Source organism: Osmia bicornis, chromosome 2 (genome assembly GCF_907164935.1).
Source record: "Osmia bicornis bicornis chromosome 2, iOsmBic2.1, whole genome shotgun sequence".
Taxonomy (NCBI): Eukaryota; Metazoa; Arthropoda; class Insecta; order Hymenoptera; family Megachilidae; genus Osmia; species Osmia bicornis.
Genome location: NC_060217.1, coordinates 2091828 through 2108767, shown reverse-complemented (window position 1 = coordinate 2108767; position 16940 = coordinate 2091828). Strand labels below are relative to the sequence as shown.

Genomic DNA, 16940 nt, shown 5'->3' with positions numbered 1-16940 from the left:
TATGAAACACATACCACCAAGGACATGTCAAACACAATCTACTTGTAATTTTGTACAATTTGCATTACTCTTCATTATATAAAAATAGTGAATTTAAAATGTTGCACGTGAAGTTGCCGCTACAAACTGTCGATAAGCGATTTCCTTCTTTATGAACACTGATCGATTAATCGAATGATCCTGCTTCCTTATGCATAAACAATTAGGTTGTCAGAAATTTGTTAGTACTTCAGTGTGTGTTCACCTTCAATTAATAATAATATCAAAATTATTACCTCACGAATTTATTAGATAAATTTAGTCTTTGATTTTAATTATAATATTCCTGATTCGAACAACGTGCAAGGAGGTCAATCAAATTAGTGACACGTTTGAAAAGGGTAATACACTGCTATTTCTGGATGCTGTAATAGGACAGAATACGTTATGGAATTTATGTAGTATATTGTTACCTCTTTTTGTTACATATTTGTCGAGTATAATTGTAGATTAGTTTCGATTTTCTATTGTTGCGATGCAAAGTTCAGAAGATTTAAATCAAGGGTTGCAAAGGTAGCGACCTCTACTGAAGATCAACGAAATGATTCTGGGCGAGCTATCGATTCTTGCCGAAGATTTCCGGAAATAACCGAGGTCGTGAAAGTGACGTATGTACGTCAGTAGTGTGGGCCGACCCGCGTATCGTCGGTACAATTCTAAAATTTTTTCCATTTGATTTCTTGCGGAAAGATCACTAATACCGCGATACGCAATCATGAATTTTCTTTAGTACAGTTGTAGGAGGACTTGCGAACAAGAAAAGCGGCTCGTTATCGTATGTTCGTCTAACTGGATTGAGACAAATTTCTGCTCTCATACGTGTGTGTTAGGGCCCCGATCAATCTTTAAGTTCACGACCCCGCGCTTATTCGATTAATTCAGTTTATTCGTAACAGAATTCACGCTAAATTGATAGCGTTTCGACAATTCTTCTTTTGTGAGGTACATCGCGAGTCATTATCGTCAGGATCGATTACCGTGACCTAACCTTGAAATCACAAATCTTTTCCCCCTGACTATCTAGAGAATTCCCGAGAAAGATTACAGTTTCCTTTCCTTACAGATTTAGTTCGGTGGTCACCTACGGGTGAATAGAGATGGCCACCCCTCAAACTCCAGGTAAGTAATTTCTTCCTTTGTTTCCAATAAAATTGACAACCATGTTCCAATTCTTCTGTCATGTTGACAGTAATATACCTAGAGAAGGAAACAGAAACTGTTAACGATTTTCGCTTTAGCAAATATTGTTTAATAAATAATAAGCTGTTGTATAATGATTATTACTTTTATTCAGAAAAAATTGTTTAGAGGAATATTATGGAAACATAAAAGAAAAACATCAATTATTTCAGGTATGGATCCCTGGATAATTCAACCCAGGGAACGTGCAAGATACAGAGAACAGTTTGACTCGTTAAAGCCTATCAATGGGGTTGTCACTGGAGAGCAAGCAAAAGAATTTTTACTTCAGTCTCAACTTCCACCTCGCATTCTTGGACAGATATGGTATTTGTATTCTGCTTTTATAATTAGTACTTCTATAATTATCACGCTTATTATGTATTTCTTTTTATATAGGGCTTTATCAGATACAGATGCAGATGGCAAAATGGATATAAATGAATTTAGTATTGCATGTAAATTGATTAATTTAAAGTTACGTGGCTATGAGATTCCTAAAGCATTACCACCTAGTTTGGTGCAAAGCTTAAAGTCACTTTCTGCTGGTAAGTATAAAATAAGGAGATAGTAAATAATCATGCTTACTATTTGGAATAATCATAACTTGTATGTCTAGGTGATGTTAATGTGACAAACTTAACAAATGGAGCTGCCAATATTCCATCACAAAATAATGTTGCTTCCTTAGTGAATTTATCTGGTATGCCACAAGTTCCAGTACAACCAGTACAGTCTTTAATTGGTGGAGTATCCATGCCTGGATCTGTTCCACGTCCTCTTATAGGTCCTCCATCTACAAATGGACCATTGCCAGGTCATGCAATTAGACCTGCCTCACCTATGAATTTACCAGGTAATTATATCATAAATTTTAGATTAAAATATTTTCAACATATTATTGAAAAAAAAAAACATACCATCATAGGAATCATCAAAGTTTTACACTAATATTAAAAGTTATATTTCATAACAAATATAATCGTATTATAGTTAAATTTGCAGCTGGTATGTTTCACAACTAAATATTTCATTATCAGAATTAAATCAAAGAAATTTGTATCATTGCCAATGTCTGCTTCAACTATGATCATTGCTCATTATAGTTGCTACAAATTAAACAACATTTTAATGAACAAGTAGCATTATTTAGCATTACTTTATTTATGCATCATACTACACAGCATCACGACAAAATAGACAGAATGTGGCTGCCACTACACATGCCACAAGTCACACAGCGTCAAAACCACCTGCTCGACCTGCACCACCCTCCGTGGGTATGTTAATAAGAAGTGGATGTTCGTGTATGAATAATTACATTTCGGTTTTCTTCTATTCAATTTCTTTTTTTTTTCCATTGAAGCTTGTCGAAGTATTATGATTCTAATTTAAGGCACATTTATTTTCTTGGATGATGTAATCAGTAATTCGAATGTCATATTATGATACGCTATTGTTCATGTCAATTGACATCTTGTATGCAAATTTATTTTTGCATGATAAGTACCGCTATAATCTAATTATTTGTTGTATTATACTTAATCTGACTTACAAGGAAGATTATAAAAAGCTATAACATTTTCTGAAACACACAAGATAGAAATTACGATGTAATAGGACATTTATATTTTTAAGATATTATGTATTTATATGGTATTTCTTTACATAATGTAATGTTTGCATTATCATAGGTCACATATCTGTGTTTTTGTGTCTATATGTATACTTTTATATCACAGCAAGGAAGATGTGTTACTCGTGTACATTTTACTTTACTATTCTCTTCTTATACATGTTTATGTTTACACCTATACAACATTTTATACAATAATATAATATTTGTGCCGCAAAAAAAAGGAATCGTGCCTTCTACAAGTACTGCTACTACCACTACTTCTAGTGGTGGTCCTCCTCAAAGACCTGCACCACCCACAAATATTGGTATGTTTCAAAGTGCAAGAAGAATTTGAAAAATAGATACCGATCCCCTTAAGAGTATAATAGACAAAACCGCATGTAAATTTAGATAGTATTTTCTCATTTAAATTTTCTCATTTTAAAATTAAATTTTAAAACAAACAAATGATTTCTTTTTGTATTGTATATCAATACAAAAAGTACTCCAATTTCCACTGTATTACATACCATACATTTGTGTAATTATAAATTGATTTTGCATTTATTGTAATGCTTTCCAATATTTGTAGCTTTTATATGTTATCTCTTCTCTTTTAATCTTTGCTAATGCATATCTGTTATTCATTTAGTGTATTTGTAACCCACTCCTTTCTTAGTTTTATTGAATAATTGGAATTTATGTAATTTCAGGAGCAAACTTTTCACCTGTTACCAGTATTCCACCACCAAAACCAGCACCCCCTTCGTTTCCTAACAGCCCGGTCGCGGCTGGAATGTCACCAATGAATGTTCCACCTGTATCTGCTGCAGTTGCTCCTCCAGTTCAACCCCTGCAATCAATGGCTACGTCTTCTGCCATAGGTAAAACAATAATTGTTTGTTTATTTTCTTCTTTTTTCTTATTGATTATTTATATTCTTATTTTATATTATACAAGGACATCGTTATTAGAAAGTTTGTTAAGTTGTCAATGATATTGTATTCTTTCTTTGCAGATTTACTTGACTTTGAGTTGTCAGGTACACTATAAGAAATGAATTTGTAGAATATATAATTTTATTATTTTGTATCTAGTTTCAACTAATATGTAATAAAACTTAAATATTTTTTTAATGATTTGATTTATGTTGTAATGTAAAATCTAATTTATATAACATTTGTGAAATTTTGTAGTATTAATAAGTATGTAATGATATTAACCAAATTACTTTTCATGAATTTCTGTAGACAACAGAGGTATTGAATCTACTAATTTTGGACTTACACAAAAATATCATTCTTACCTGATTGAGATTGAGCAGTTTATATAATTAAATTATCGTTTGATAATAAAAGTCTTCTTGTTTCTTAAACAGGTATGCCTACAGTAGCGCCAATCGCACCTTTAAACACTAATCCAACTCCAGTAGCTGCTTTTGGTATGGGACAAACAATGCAGATGCAACCACTAGCTACTGGTATGGTTGCACCAATTACATCTACTATGATACCATCTGTTGCACCAATGCCTGCTGGTACATATTTTAATGTACATTAAATTTAATTCAAATTGTGGTAATAACTGTGTATTATTTTAGGACCTGGTGTTGTGTCAACTCCTCCAAATGTAGGTTTACCTTTAGTATCAGCAACGACAGCAAATAGTACATTAGTTAACGGTGTAATTGCTCAAACACCGGTATCCACTAGTACACCGTTAAGTACAATCGCACGTCCTCCAAGTATAGATAGGGTGGGCTCGGTTGATTCGCAACATAGTCAGCATTCAGTAGGCTCACCGCAGTCCGTAGAATGGGCTGTACCTCATCAGACAAAGTTAAAATATACTCAGTTATTCAATACCTGGGACAGGACTCGATCTGGATTTTTGTCTGGCCCTCAAGCAAGAAATATCATGGTGCAATCACAGTTACCACAGAAAGTGTTGGCGCAAATATGGTATAACAATATAACAACATATATTAGAAAGTAACTGATTGAAGGATCTTTCTTAACATTTCTATAGAATGTGATTACATTATTAGGGCGTTAGCAGATATGGATTCAGACGGTCGTTTGAGTTGCGACGAATTCGTATTAGCAATGCATTTGTGTGATTTAGTTAAGATTGGCGAAAAAATACCTGCCACGCTTCCAATAGAACTTATTCCACCTGCGTTCAGGCGTCAGCGACAAAGTAGTTTGACACTCTCACAAGGTGGAACAGAGAATATAGATCCATCGGCTGGTATGCCACAAGTAAGTTTCATTTTCATTTTAAGGTTTTGATTTAAAAATCACATTTTATTTTATTTTATTTTTTTCAGACCTCTTTCGAAGACAAACGTAAAGAGAATTTTGAAAAAGGTCAAGCTGAGTTAGAACGTAGACGTAAAGCGCTGTTAGAAATTCAACGAAAGGAACAAGAAGAGCGCGAGCGAAAGGAAAGAGACGAGGCGGAGAAACAAGAGAAAATTAGGTAATTTAATCTCGTTTTTCATTAAAATGTTTTATATTAATTATGAAACAATTAATGCAGACTGGAGCAAGAAAGACGTAGGCAAGCAGAAATCGAAAAACAAATGCAAAGACAAAAGGAAATTGAACAAGAAAAAGAGGAACAACGAAAACGAGTTCAAGAACAAAGAGAAGCGGCACGAAAGCAAGTGAAACTTTGTATAAACGTTTGATATTCTGAATATGAAATGTTAGCAATGTTTAATGATACAAATTCGATTTATTTTACAGAGAAATGGAAAGACAACGACAGTTAGAATGGGAAAGACAAAAGTCACAAGAGCTTCAAACTCAGAGACAAAAAGAACAAGACGTGTTACTTAAGTTAAAAGCAAAAAATCAAACTTTAACTATCGAGCTTGGAACACTCGTAAGTATTGAAGAAATGATCGTTGAAATAATGAAGTTTTACATAATTCGCCTTTGTGCAGAACGATAAAGTAAAGGAATTATCACAAAAAATTTGTGACACTCGAGTGGGTGTATCTGGTGTAAAAACGACAATTGATGGTATGCGATCAACGCGAGACGCACAGTTACAAGAAATGGCTGCCTTAAAGAATAAACTTCGAGAACAAAACCAAAGATTACTAGCTTTGAGTCAGGAGAAAGCTCGCATTGAAGCAAAGAATAAACTAAATATGGCTATGGAATCAGCCGGTCAAGAAGCTATTAAAATGGCATTTGACAATAAGCAAATTACTCTTAAGCAAATGAAAGATAAAATTGCTGATTTACAGCAACAGGTATATATGAACGTATCAAAATTTTTACGAATATATTGGAAATACATTAAATTTATTATTATTTTATGATACAGATTGAAGCTAGAATGGCTGATATAGAAAATAATAATGGTCAGCTTCAAGATATCAACACTCAACTGACAAATTTAATCACTGATTGCAAGGATCTTTACATCACTTTCGAAGACAAAAAATTAAAAGTCTTAGAACTTAGAGCAGGTGGTGTTACTGGAGCTACTACCGACTATACGACTTCCGCGTGGGGCGATAGTGCATGGAACGATACTACAGGATCAGTGGACGATAGTACTTGGCCTGTTGATGATACTACTACAACGAATGCAGTGGAAGAAACTACTCCAGGAGTTATGAAATATAGAGCTCTATATGAATTTGTAGCTAGAAATCAAGATGAAATATCGTTTCAACCCGGTGACATTATCTTGGTAATGTTATAAAAGTATATAAACACAAGAAATTCGTATAAGTACAAAAATAAAAAAATTAACATGTATTTTAAATAGGTACCTCCTGTTCAAAATACAGAACCAGGTTGGATGGCAGGAGAAATTCGGGGTCATACCGGTTGGTTCCCTGAATCTTACGTAGAACCAGTAGATGCCGGAAGCGGAAATGACAACGCTTTTGTACAACAAGATAGCGTAGAAAAGAGGACTCTAGAGTTAGTTGAATAAATCAAAATTTTAATTAATTTATTCGGAAACATGTAATTTATTTTTGTTTATTTTAGGGGAATTGCTGAAGTTCCCGAAAATGTATCCGACGCAGGATCCTTAGGTGGCGAACCTCCAATCGTTGAACCTATTATACCTACCCTCGGATTAGGTATAGCCTGTGATTTACAGGCAACAGCTTTGTTTCAGTATCGTCCTACAACAGAGCAGCATCTTCCATTTGAGAAAGGCGATATTATTAAAGTTATTGAACAACAAGTTAGTATACAAAAATGATTGTTTTTGATTTGATATTTCAAGCAAATAATGTATGAGTTGTTACATTTTATTATTTAGGGTGATTGGTGGTATGGCTCATCTAACAATGGAAGTGGTTGGTTCTCTAAAACATATGTGAAAGAAATTCCTCCTAGTCAACAACCCGTAGTTGTTGATGGTCTTAATGAATATTATATGGCTCTGTATCCGTATGCTTCGGCTGAGCCTGGCGATCTAAACTTTAATCAAGGAGAAGTTATATTGGTTACTAAGAAAGAGGGCGATTGGTGGACAGGAAGTATAGAAGATAGAGTCGGAGTATTCCCTGCTAATTACGTAGAAAAATGCGATGCCCCAAGTCAGGTAAGTTGAATGTTATTTCATATTCTTTGAAATTGTCTTAATGTTATACCTGGTATTTGTTAACGAGTGACGTTTGATTTTGAAGTTTGATGTATCTAACATTAATCAGGATGACCCTATAACTACTAATGTGTCTGAAATAAACACGGATACCACGGTGACTACAGACACAATCACGAGTGTTCATGAAACAGCTGCTTCAGTTGCTCAAGCAACATTGGTTTGTAACACTCTAATTTTAATATTTCCAATTTGTAATTATATAAAAATCGTATTTGTCTCAAATTGTAAATAGATACTGTATGTTTTTAAATTGCTTAGTAAATTTAACTTTGCGAGTATTACGTTAGTAGATTGTAAAATATATAGTAAGCTAGACGCCTATGTATCACACGTTTAGCAAACTGAAAAGACTGCTGAACAGCTAGAAGATGAAAGAGCAGCAGCGGAAGATAGAGCAGAATTGCCAGATTTTACAGCAATGGCTGCCCAGCAGGTAATGTTATATTTGCTTATGCTATACATGTAACCTTAGAACATACCTATAGTATTAATTATTTGATGAAATTTAATTGCTCCCATTTGATTTTTATTGCTGGCATCCTGTTACTGCAGTATTACAAGGTATTTCTCCTTTTATCAAATGTAATTGCTAATTAGCTTATTCCATAACTTACTCTTAACATTTGGCCTTGCAATTTTACAAATAACAATTTAAATTTTTAATACTTGTAGAATATGTAATATATATGTAAAAGAAGATTGTGATAAAGATTTAGTATCTCTTCATAACATATTCTTTTTTCAATACAGAGAGGAAGGAAACCTGAAATTGTACAAGTCATTGCACCTTATCAAGCTACAAGTTCTGAACAGTTAGATTTACAAAAGGGACAGTTAATAATGATACGTAAAAAGACGGATAGTGGCTGGTGGGAAGGAGAATTACAGGTATAATTGTTTATTATTCTTCGTTCTAAATTTAATAATTCTAAATTTCTAAATTTTTATAATTGTCTTATCTTACCATCAATTATAAAAATATTTCTATAGGCACGTGGTAAAAAGAGGCAAATTGGTTGGTTCCCAGCATCTTATGTTAAACCTTTAACTAGTAGTAGCAATCGAAGTACACCTGTTTCTCATGGATACCAGGACTCTCCTACTGATCCCAATGTTGGTAGGTACCTTTAAATTCAGTATAAAACCTTAATATTTTTCAAATGTATTAAATATGAGGTGAAACAGTAACTTACTTTGCCAATGCAGAGCGTGTTATGGCATTATATCCATACCAAGCACAAAACGAAGACGAATTAAGCTTCGAGAAAGGTGACGTTATAACCGTGCTTGCAAAACAAGAAGCCGCATGGTGGAAAGGCGAATTAAATGGAGTATCCGGCGTTTTCCCCAGTAATTATGTATCTCCCATGTGTAAGTATTATTTATTTTTCATAGTTTCACATTTCATTTATATAATTTAACATCTTACTTGCTAGAAATGTTCACTAAGAACAATCATACAGAAATTGTATAACAAACTGATACTATGAAAGTTAGTTGAAATAGCATAGTTATGTAATTTCAACTTTTTATACACGGATAGACGGACGACCGTCAGGTTTATTTTTCATCAGTAGTTTTATTTAATACGTAAAGTAGTATTACAACAATACGACGGTCGTTTAATAGGACCAGATACTTAACAATTTCTTTTATATTACCATTTATAGTTGTATACATTTTTACAGTACATATGTATGTAAATAAACATATTTTTAAATATGTTATTATCATAAACTCACTATAAACATACACACATACGTAATGTCTATGTTAAAGTAACATTGCACATTTATTTATAACCGAAATTAGGTATAGGTTACAGGCATAAATAAGACTAATTAAATATATGTCAACATACTAAACTATCTGTTTCTTTTACATAAATATTGTATTTCAATTGGAAACAGCGGTTGTTTGTTAAGTCATTATTATCTATATTGGGCGTTGCGTGTGCTTTCTGCTCTGATATGCCTGCATTGAAATCCGCACTTTGGCTTGGAAAGCGGTATATCTGTAATATAAAATAATCGTTATTTCATTTCTGGTTTATCTATAACGGATAGATTGCAAATAAATCATTAGAGGAGTATACTTTCTCCATTATACAGCCTGCCTGTCTGCCTGCATGCCTGCCTGTCCGTCCGTCTGTCCGTTTGAGGTAGCTGCTTCGTTTCAATACATTATCTGCAAGATTTATTGTACTAGAAAATGTAAACGATTTCGTACACTGTATTTCAATTTTTTCTGTTTACTACAAATTACTTCAAATATCAGTATTAGCATTGTAAGATAATTAATTGCAACCATAACTAATTATTCTTCTTAGTTTATATACTTTCTTCTAATTTGCTTTGTTAAACTGTTTTTAAGTATTATTTCACAAACCTATCAAATAAAGTAGTGTATAGTATTTTTTAAATGATTGTTTCAAAACGAAATAGCTACTTTGAGCAATTTAAACATCTATTATTTACCTACAATACATGGATTAGTGAAATCTTTTTACTAATTATTATCTTTCGCCTATGCTTAACATGCAGCATAAAGGATAGCAGAGCAGCACCGCAGCATTGCAGGCTAAAATAAAAGCATCTCAAGTGCAATAAGTATGATAGCAGTCTCTACATCGAATACGACGTGTTACAACCAACAAGTCTCATTGGTAGAGACAGTGAGCATAAAAATGAAAAAAGAAAAAAAGAAACAAAAAAGAAAAAGACTCAGGGCTGGTTCTTCGTTTCTATATTATTCTGAATTGTGCAAGTCTTTTTCTTCCGGTTCGAGATCCTACTCGTTCCTTTGTTTTCATTGCTGTTCAAATGATTACCATGCGTCTCGTCGATTATTATTCCCCAAGTTATTGAACCCCTGTGTACGGTTTCAACATGAATATTATTGCGCAGTATATATGTTTACACGGGAGCGCTAAATATTTAATAACAAGTTGTATCATGAACATAATTACAACCACCTGACGTGTGCACCAAATTCTACCTCAATCTTCTACTTTGATTTAAGATAGAGCTTAAAAATTGAAGAATACAATTTTTTCATCTACTTGTAATGATACTTACTACCAGTATTTAGTATTTAAAATATAAATTAAAACCAAATATATATTTATTTAAGACATTTTATCCTTAGGAAAAATCAATTACAGTTTTTGTTCATGCTAGCACTTTCAGCCCGGAATTTTATTTTTTATGCATAGGAAGAAAAACGTTAGAGAAATGTTGAAAGAAAGTGTTATATTTGAGAATATAGTTGTAGTAGAGCTGAAGCATTTCTTGCTTGGGGCAAAGACAATAAACACGAAACTATTTATCTCTAAAACATTCATACTAATCTATGTATTTAAAAACATCTAAACAGCTTTGTGTGTAAATAAAAATACAAAAAAAAAGAGCAACATTATAGTAAATATAATTATGTGTAAAAATCATTATCATCGGGCTTAAAGTGTTAGATCGATAAATAGATGTACAAGCACTAGTAGTAGTCCTAAATTTTTTATAATCAGTGTCTTCGAAAAGAAATTTTGAAAACATTTAGGTGCTGCCTTTTTCTTCTTATTTATAATTCTTCTTTTTTATTCAGTACTGTAGTATATCATTTGGTGCGCAATACAGATGGTTTGTACAGTTATACTGCGTCAAGGCCTAGGGAAATGTTTCACAGCAATTTAAATGAGTAATTGAATATCATTTTTCTGCTTGCCTTCAATGTAAAGGGAGAAGGAGTTGTTAAATCACTTATTGAATATTTCAATTAGATTTTGTCTTCACCATGCAAATCTGTATGATGAAGAATCTGTTATGATATATAACAAATATTTGCTTAATCTCAAAATTATTAACAGTTATACAGTTTATTTTTTGTTCAGATTCAAAATTTTATATTATAAAAAACTGAAAAGAGATTATGCATAATATTTACAAGGACAATTAAAGTATAGCTCTCTTTAAAATACGGACATGTTTAACCAAATCTGTTGTTCCTATTTATTTATTCTATATACACATATATATATAAATACATATATAGTTATTATTTGTTTTTCTTTTTTTTTTTATGTCTTAGTAGCGATGGAAGATGATGTGCTCCTTCTTCGCAGCCTTTTATTATAGAGCCTAAATCATCATTAAAATATCAATCATCAATAATAAAAAAATCATGAAGTTATAGATAGAAATTATTACCAGTGGTGGGAAGAATTTGTTAATTAATGTTATATGTAAACCAGTTTTTCCATCAATCGAGTCCTGAGTATCAGTTTGTTATTTACAAGTAGGACGTATAAATATTGTAAAAATGTGTTGATTTATTTGTATTATTATTATTTATATTTATTATGTTAATTTTACGAATCTCGACTGTAAGATATTGAACTATCTTATTGTCAATATAACAGTCATATTTGAAATAACATACTGAAATATTCCTTATTTTCTAGTGTGTTTCATAGATTTTGCTAAATATTTATTTGATGAAATAATTAAATATGTTACTTATATTTATTATTCATTCCATTAACAAAATTCAGGAACTTGATGGAATAACTAGTTTAAAATAATTGCAAGAACCAAGCGCACAATAGATCAGCATATTTATACACTGGTTGATCCTTTTACACGTTCTATATAACACTTTGCAAGCAAGGTGTATAAATATGTCTGGTCAGAACAATAAATATTGTGTGCTTAATATTAAGTATTCTAGATGCGCCCATAATCTTGTAATCTTTATCTAAACATGTTGACAACGTGTAAAGCAAGTTATGCAACTGGTTATTCTTAGATGAGATACTTGTGTAGAGTGCTATATCCTTAAGATTGTTACTATTTGCAAAATATCCATATTGTTTGTTTGTTGTAATGTCGAATCTCATTATGAATCTCGATTGTGTGTGGTGTACTTTGAGCGAAGGACACTGTAAGGGTGTGAACAAGTTCAGATTATTATGTATTTATTACGAATTTTTGTTCACACTTTTATGTGAATATACTCTAAATTTCTCACATGCATATATACACGCCGTTCTTATACATATGTACACATATCCATACATAATATACAGAGGTGTTCTCAAAACTGCTGATTAAAATAAAGTATCTGTCTGTTGTAAACTATTGTTGTGTATAACAATTCTGTATTTCTTAGTGTAAACCCAACAACCAAAGTAAATATCTAAGTATTATTTTCAAGAATATTTTAATTTTCACCTTGTTGTGTTTAACTCCTAAATTATATCTTAGTTACTTACTTAACTTAAACAGAAATAAACTGGAGGAAATATTTTTTTATGTAATAGAGATAATAATATGTACACAAAGTGGAAAAAATGTCTTGTATACATTTTATGTGTAGCTAATGAGATGACAACTGACTTATTAATGGCTGGATTGGATTCATTGGAAAGAAAACGGCAAGAATACATCAAAGAACTTATCACAACTGAACAAGCATACATAGAGGACATGAGACTGGTTCACGAGGTATTATCAAATATTTAAAAGCAATTTTCTATATTTTATACTTAAATTTATGTCTGACAAATTGAATATATCTTTTCAGGTGTTTGAGAAACCACTTCTTGAAAGTTTAGTTTTAACTGTGGATGAAGTGGATAAGATATTTGTTAATTGGAGAGATATTATTGCCTGCAATGATAATTTTTTAAGGTATGATATTATTATACGTTATATACAAAAGATAATTATTTATTAGTCGCTATTTTTCAGAACATTAAGAATCCGACGAGATAACAGCGAAGGAGGAATTGTTAGAATGATTGGAGATATTTTGTGCGAAAACGTAAAGAAATACCTTTCCTTGTACATTTTAATATTAGACTTGCAATTCTCTATATACATATTTCTTTTGGGTTTTAGATTCCAAGAATGTCAGCCTACATTAGATTTTGCAGTTGTCAAATTTCAGCTGCTGTTTATCTTCAAAGATTGACTGAAACTGTACCAGAATTTGTGAAAGTTGCACATACTTGTCAGCAGGATCCACGTACAAAAGGAATGCCCCTAAGTTCTTTTTTAATAAAACCAATGCAAAGGATAACGAAATATCCCCTTATTATTGGCAAAGTACTTATTATTTTTGCATTATTCATTTTCTTTCATATTTGTTATCTTATTAACAAAATTAATTTAGATTTTGGAACACACTCCTGCTGATCATCCTGACAGGCAATATCTTCAAGAAGCATTGGCTAAAGCAGAAGAATTTTGTACCCAGGTACAGCTCTCACTAAATTTTTCATTATTATAAATAAATCTTATAGCATTCATTTATATTTTCATCATAGGTAAATGAAGGAGTTAGAGAAAAAGAAAATAGTGATAGATTAGAATGGTTACAAACACATGTGGCTTGTGATGGGCTCGAAGAACAACTTATTTTTAATTCTTTAACTAATTCTTTAGGTCCACGAAAACTTCTTCACTTTGGTATACTCCATAAGGTACAGAATTTTTATTAAATTTTTCCTTTTGAAATAATAACTTGTATACTGTCTTAGGCAAAAAGTGGCAAAGAACTTGTTGGATTCCTTACAAATGATTTTTTATTATTTGCTCAACCGACGGTTACGAAAAAGTCATTATCCGGTGGACAACAATTCTCATTTGAACGAAACGAACATCAAAAGTTCAAAATGTATAGAAAGGTATTTAATATATGCACATATATCACATGTATAAGAAAACAAGAATCTTAATCTAATTATTTCTATTTTGCAGCCAATCTTCTTAAATGAATTATCCTTCTTAGGAGAATCAGATACAAATGGGACTGTTAGCTTAAGTTGGGGCGAGTACACTGAAAACTCTTCTAGATTACTTAGGTTGAGAGATCAAAAGAAGCCGATAATATTATTGGCCCCATCTCCAAGTGAATGTTCACTATGGACTAGAAGACTTACAGAAGCAAGGAAGAAGTTTATAGAAAACGAGAAAACACGTTTACAAAGGCAACGATCAAGTGAGACATATTTTCATTATTTTTTTTTCTTTTTCATATATTATTATTTGTTAAACCGTGAGTCTCTTAATGTATTTGTCCTTATGTCGCTGCACCGATCAAACATATTTTATACTTTGTTAATTACTTGACATTTAATAACATATAATGTATGTGAGTAAACAGAGCAGGCGCAGTTTGGAGCGTGTGGCAGAATTCTCGTTACAGTGCTTGAAGGTTTCAATTTAAAGACAATACCTGGTAAGCGAATGTGTACGCTTTAGATGCTTGTTTTCCTTCTGCACGTATCTTCTGCTTGCTTATGTTTGCTTGCTTTTCTATACGAGCTTGAAATAAAAGAAACTAGTACAGTCTCGCGTCTACAAAGAGGAAAAAAATCATCGATGATCATTTGTATCACAATTACGCTATTTAATTGCATGATGCATTTTTATTAACAAAAATCTGGCATGATTATAGCTCGCAGGAGACGACCTGAAGGTAGACTTCGATTAGTAGTTGTGGAAGCTGAAGATATTGTAATAAAGAAAGGTAAAATTTTCTGTTTGCATGTAACTACCTCATAAGTTGATGAATGCCCTTATAAAGGTGAACTTGTAAATAAATACAAGATTATTAGGTTGAGTAATTCAGGAATATTTTATAGCAAGACTTCACTTTTGCTGTTTTCTTACTCTTCGCATGCACCTTCTTTATATCTGTAGTTTATACAAAAAATTAATCTTTAATGTAGAATTTATATAATAATATTATTATTCTTACACATTGGCTTTGAACTTAACAATGCTTTGCAATTGCAATGTACAAACGCAATTTATGCAATTCTTAACAGTATGCCCACTAATCTTATTCCGTATAACAATCAGAGTGTTGGCAAACTAAAGAATAAATGAATTAAAGAAAATCATTTTAATAGGAAAGTGCAATACATTTTGTAAAGTGAGCATGGGTTCGCAAGAAGAAAGAACGGGCGTGGTGTCAGGGACTGATTGTCCTCTGTGGGATACATCGATGCAGTTCCAAGTAAAGGATTTACTTGAAGATACTTTGTGTATAACAGTTTTCGATAAAGGCTATTACAGTCCAGATGGTAAAATTAATTTTTCTGTTTTAAATACGTACAATTACAAATTTTTCATCGTTAAAACAAACGTTATTTATAGAATTCCTTGGTCGAGCGGAAATCAGAGTTGCTGACATAATGAGAGACAGTAGAGATTCCTGTGGACCAATTCAGAAACGCATTCGATTGCACGAAGTTGAAAGAGGCATTGTTGTATTGAAATTAGATCTTATACTGTTTGGCAATCGGTAAAAAGACTGAATTACTTAGATATTATAATTATACAGTTATAATTATTACTGCCAATACAACTTTTTATATTTCTACTCTGTAAGTTCATATTGTAATATAACTAACAAATAGTAATGTACGATCAGTAGAGGTAGAAACCAATTTTTTTTTATATGAGAATATTTATTATACTTTATGTAAAAGATGTCAAAGTAGATATTACTTGATACGCTTTTTTTTTTAATTACAAGGGACTGGTATCCAGTGTAATCCTGGAAATTAATTGATAAGAAAAATATTTAGTTTATACATCATATACATTGTATAGAATTCCATTGAATCGTTTAAATTCTTGTCAACGTACAGTATTATTGTTATTGTTATAATATTTATAGTATGTAAGTGAAAAACATTTATTTTTTTATATAAAAACATGTACAAAATGTTAGATGGGCATTAGTATGAATAAAAGGGCATGTATAACGTAGTATAATCCGTTTTTTCATATTTGCTTCCGTTTTGCCGTGGTTCGCACTCAAAGTCAGTAGAAATTTGTCAAAACGAAACGCTGATGATATTATCCGTAACTTCAATGTACGATTCTAATGAATTTTACTCGGAAAGATAAAATTCAAATGAATTACAAAGTTTACTAGATTAGTACAGATTCTATTCAGTGCATAAAATAAGTTAAAATCTTAACAACTTTTTAAATAATAGGATTTGATTGAAACGAAGTACATTTAACTAAAATCTCAATTTTGCGTTTGATTTAAAAAAAATGTTTGCACTTGTGCGGGGTTTAATTATTACTGTAGTAAAGGGTGAACCTTCCTCCATTAAAATCAGAAAAAAACGGCTGCCCCAACCTGCCACTGCTCAAAAAAATGGCGATTGAAATAAATTACATCCATCTTGGCCGCAGCGCACGATGATGGAAAAGCAGTACTTTACTTTACCGGATCCAAAATTTTTGACATTTTTTTTTTAATCTATAGTTTTTGATGTGTAGAATTCAAATATGCAAGTCTTAACTTTAGGGATCCAGTGGTTAAAAAGTTATGAGCGTGTAAAGTTTGACACTTTTAGTGCATTTGCTACGTTACTGTGACGCCATATTGGCTTCTTGTCCAATGAACGGTGTCGCTAGCTGCAGGCAGACACATGTGG

The 16940-nt window shown here is 31.9% G+C and overlaps 1 protein-coding gene across 18 annotated transcripts; it reads left to right on the top strand.

Moving 5' to 3' along the window:
- The first annotated feature begins 10 nt into the window (after positions 1-10).
- On the top strand, positions 11-16257 carry LOC114874134 (intersectin-1). 18 transcript variants are annotated; one of them, XM_029183102.2, is made up of 38 exons: positions 11-687; positions 1103-1158; positions 1392-1545; positions 1618-1766; positions 1838-2074; positions 2403-2498; positions 3079-3162; positions 3550-3720; positions 3855-3878; positions 4215-4373; positions 4437-4797; positions 4884-5097; positions 5166-5317; positions 5378-5500; positions 5587-5725; positions 5787-6101; positions 6176-6547; positions 6626-6783; positions 6853-7054; positions 7133-7417; positions 7503-7637; positions 7818-7913; positions 8033-8041; positions 8231-8368; positions 8471-8597; positions 8687-8851; positions 12851-12978; positions 13058-13164; positions 13225-13297; positions 13375-13581; positions 13649-13732; positions 13803-13958; positions 14016-14162; positions 14236-14476; positions 14642-14716; positions 14936-15007; positions 15393-15566; positions 15640-16257. In XM_029183102.2, exons 2-38 carry the CDS (start codon positions 1137-1139, stop codon positions 15789-15791), a joined length of 5703 nt encoding a protein of 1900 aa, XP_029038935.2. In that variant the 5' UTR covers positions 11-687; positions 1103-1136; the 3' UTR covers positions 15792-16257. The 18 variants fall into 18 exon arrangements, 16 of the variants coding, with proteins under 16 accessions (XP_029038935.2, XP_029038934.2, XP_029038939.2 ...); XM_029183101.2 differs by having other exon boundaries at positions 11-814; XM_029183106.2 differs by having other exon boundaries at positions 11-981; positions 4215-4316.
- Positions 16258-16940: the final 683 nt, after the last annotated feature.

Coding starts and splice junctions, on each gene's coding strand:
- LOC114874134 (XM_029183102.2), top strand. CDS start 1,137: ATGGCCACCCCTCAAACTCCAG. Junction 13,733..13,802: donor CAGAAGAATTTTGTACCCAG/GTACAGCTCTCA, acceptor TTTTCATCATAG/GTAAATGAAGGAGTTAGAGA. Junction 15,567..15,639: donor AGGCTATTACAGTCCAGATG/GTAAAATTAATT, acceptor CGTTATTTATAG/AATTCCTTGGTCGAGCGGAA.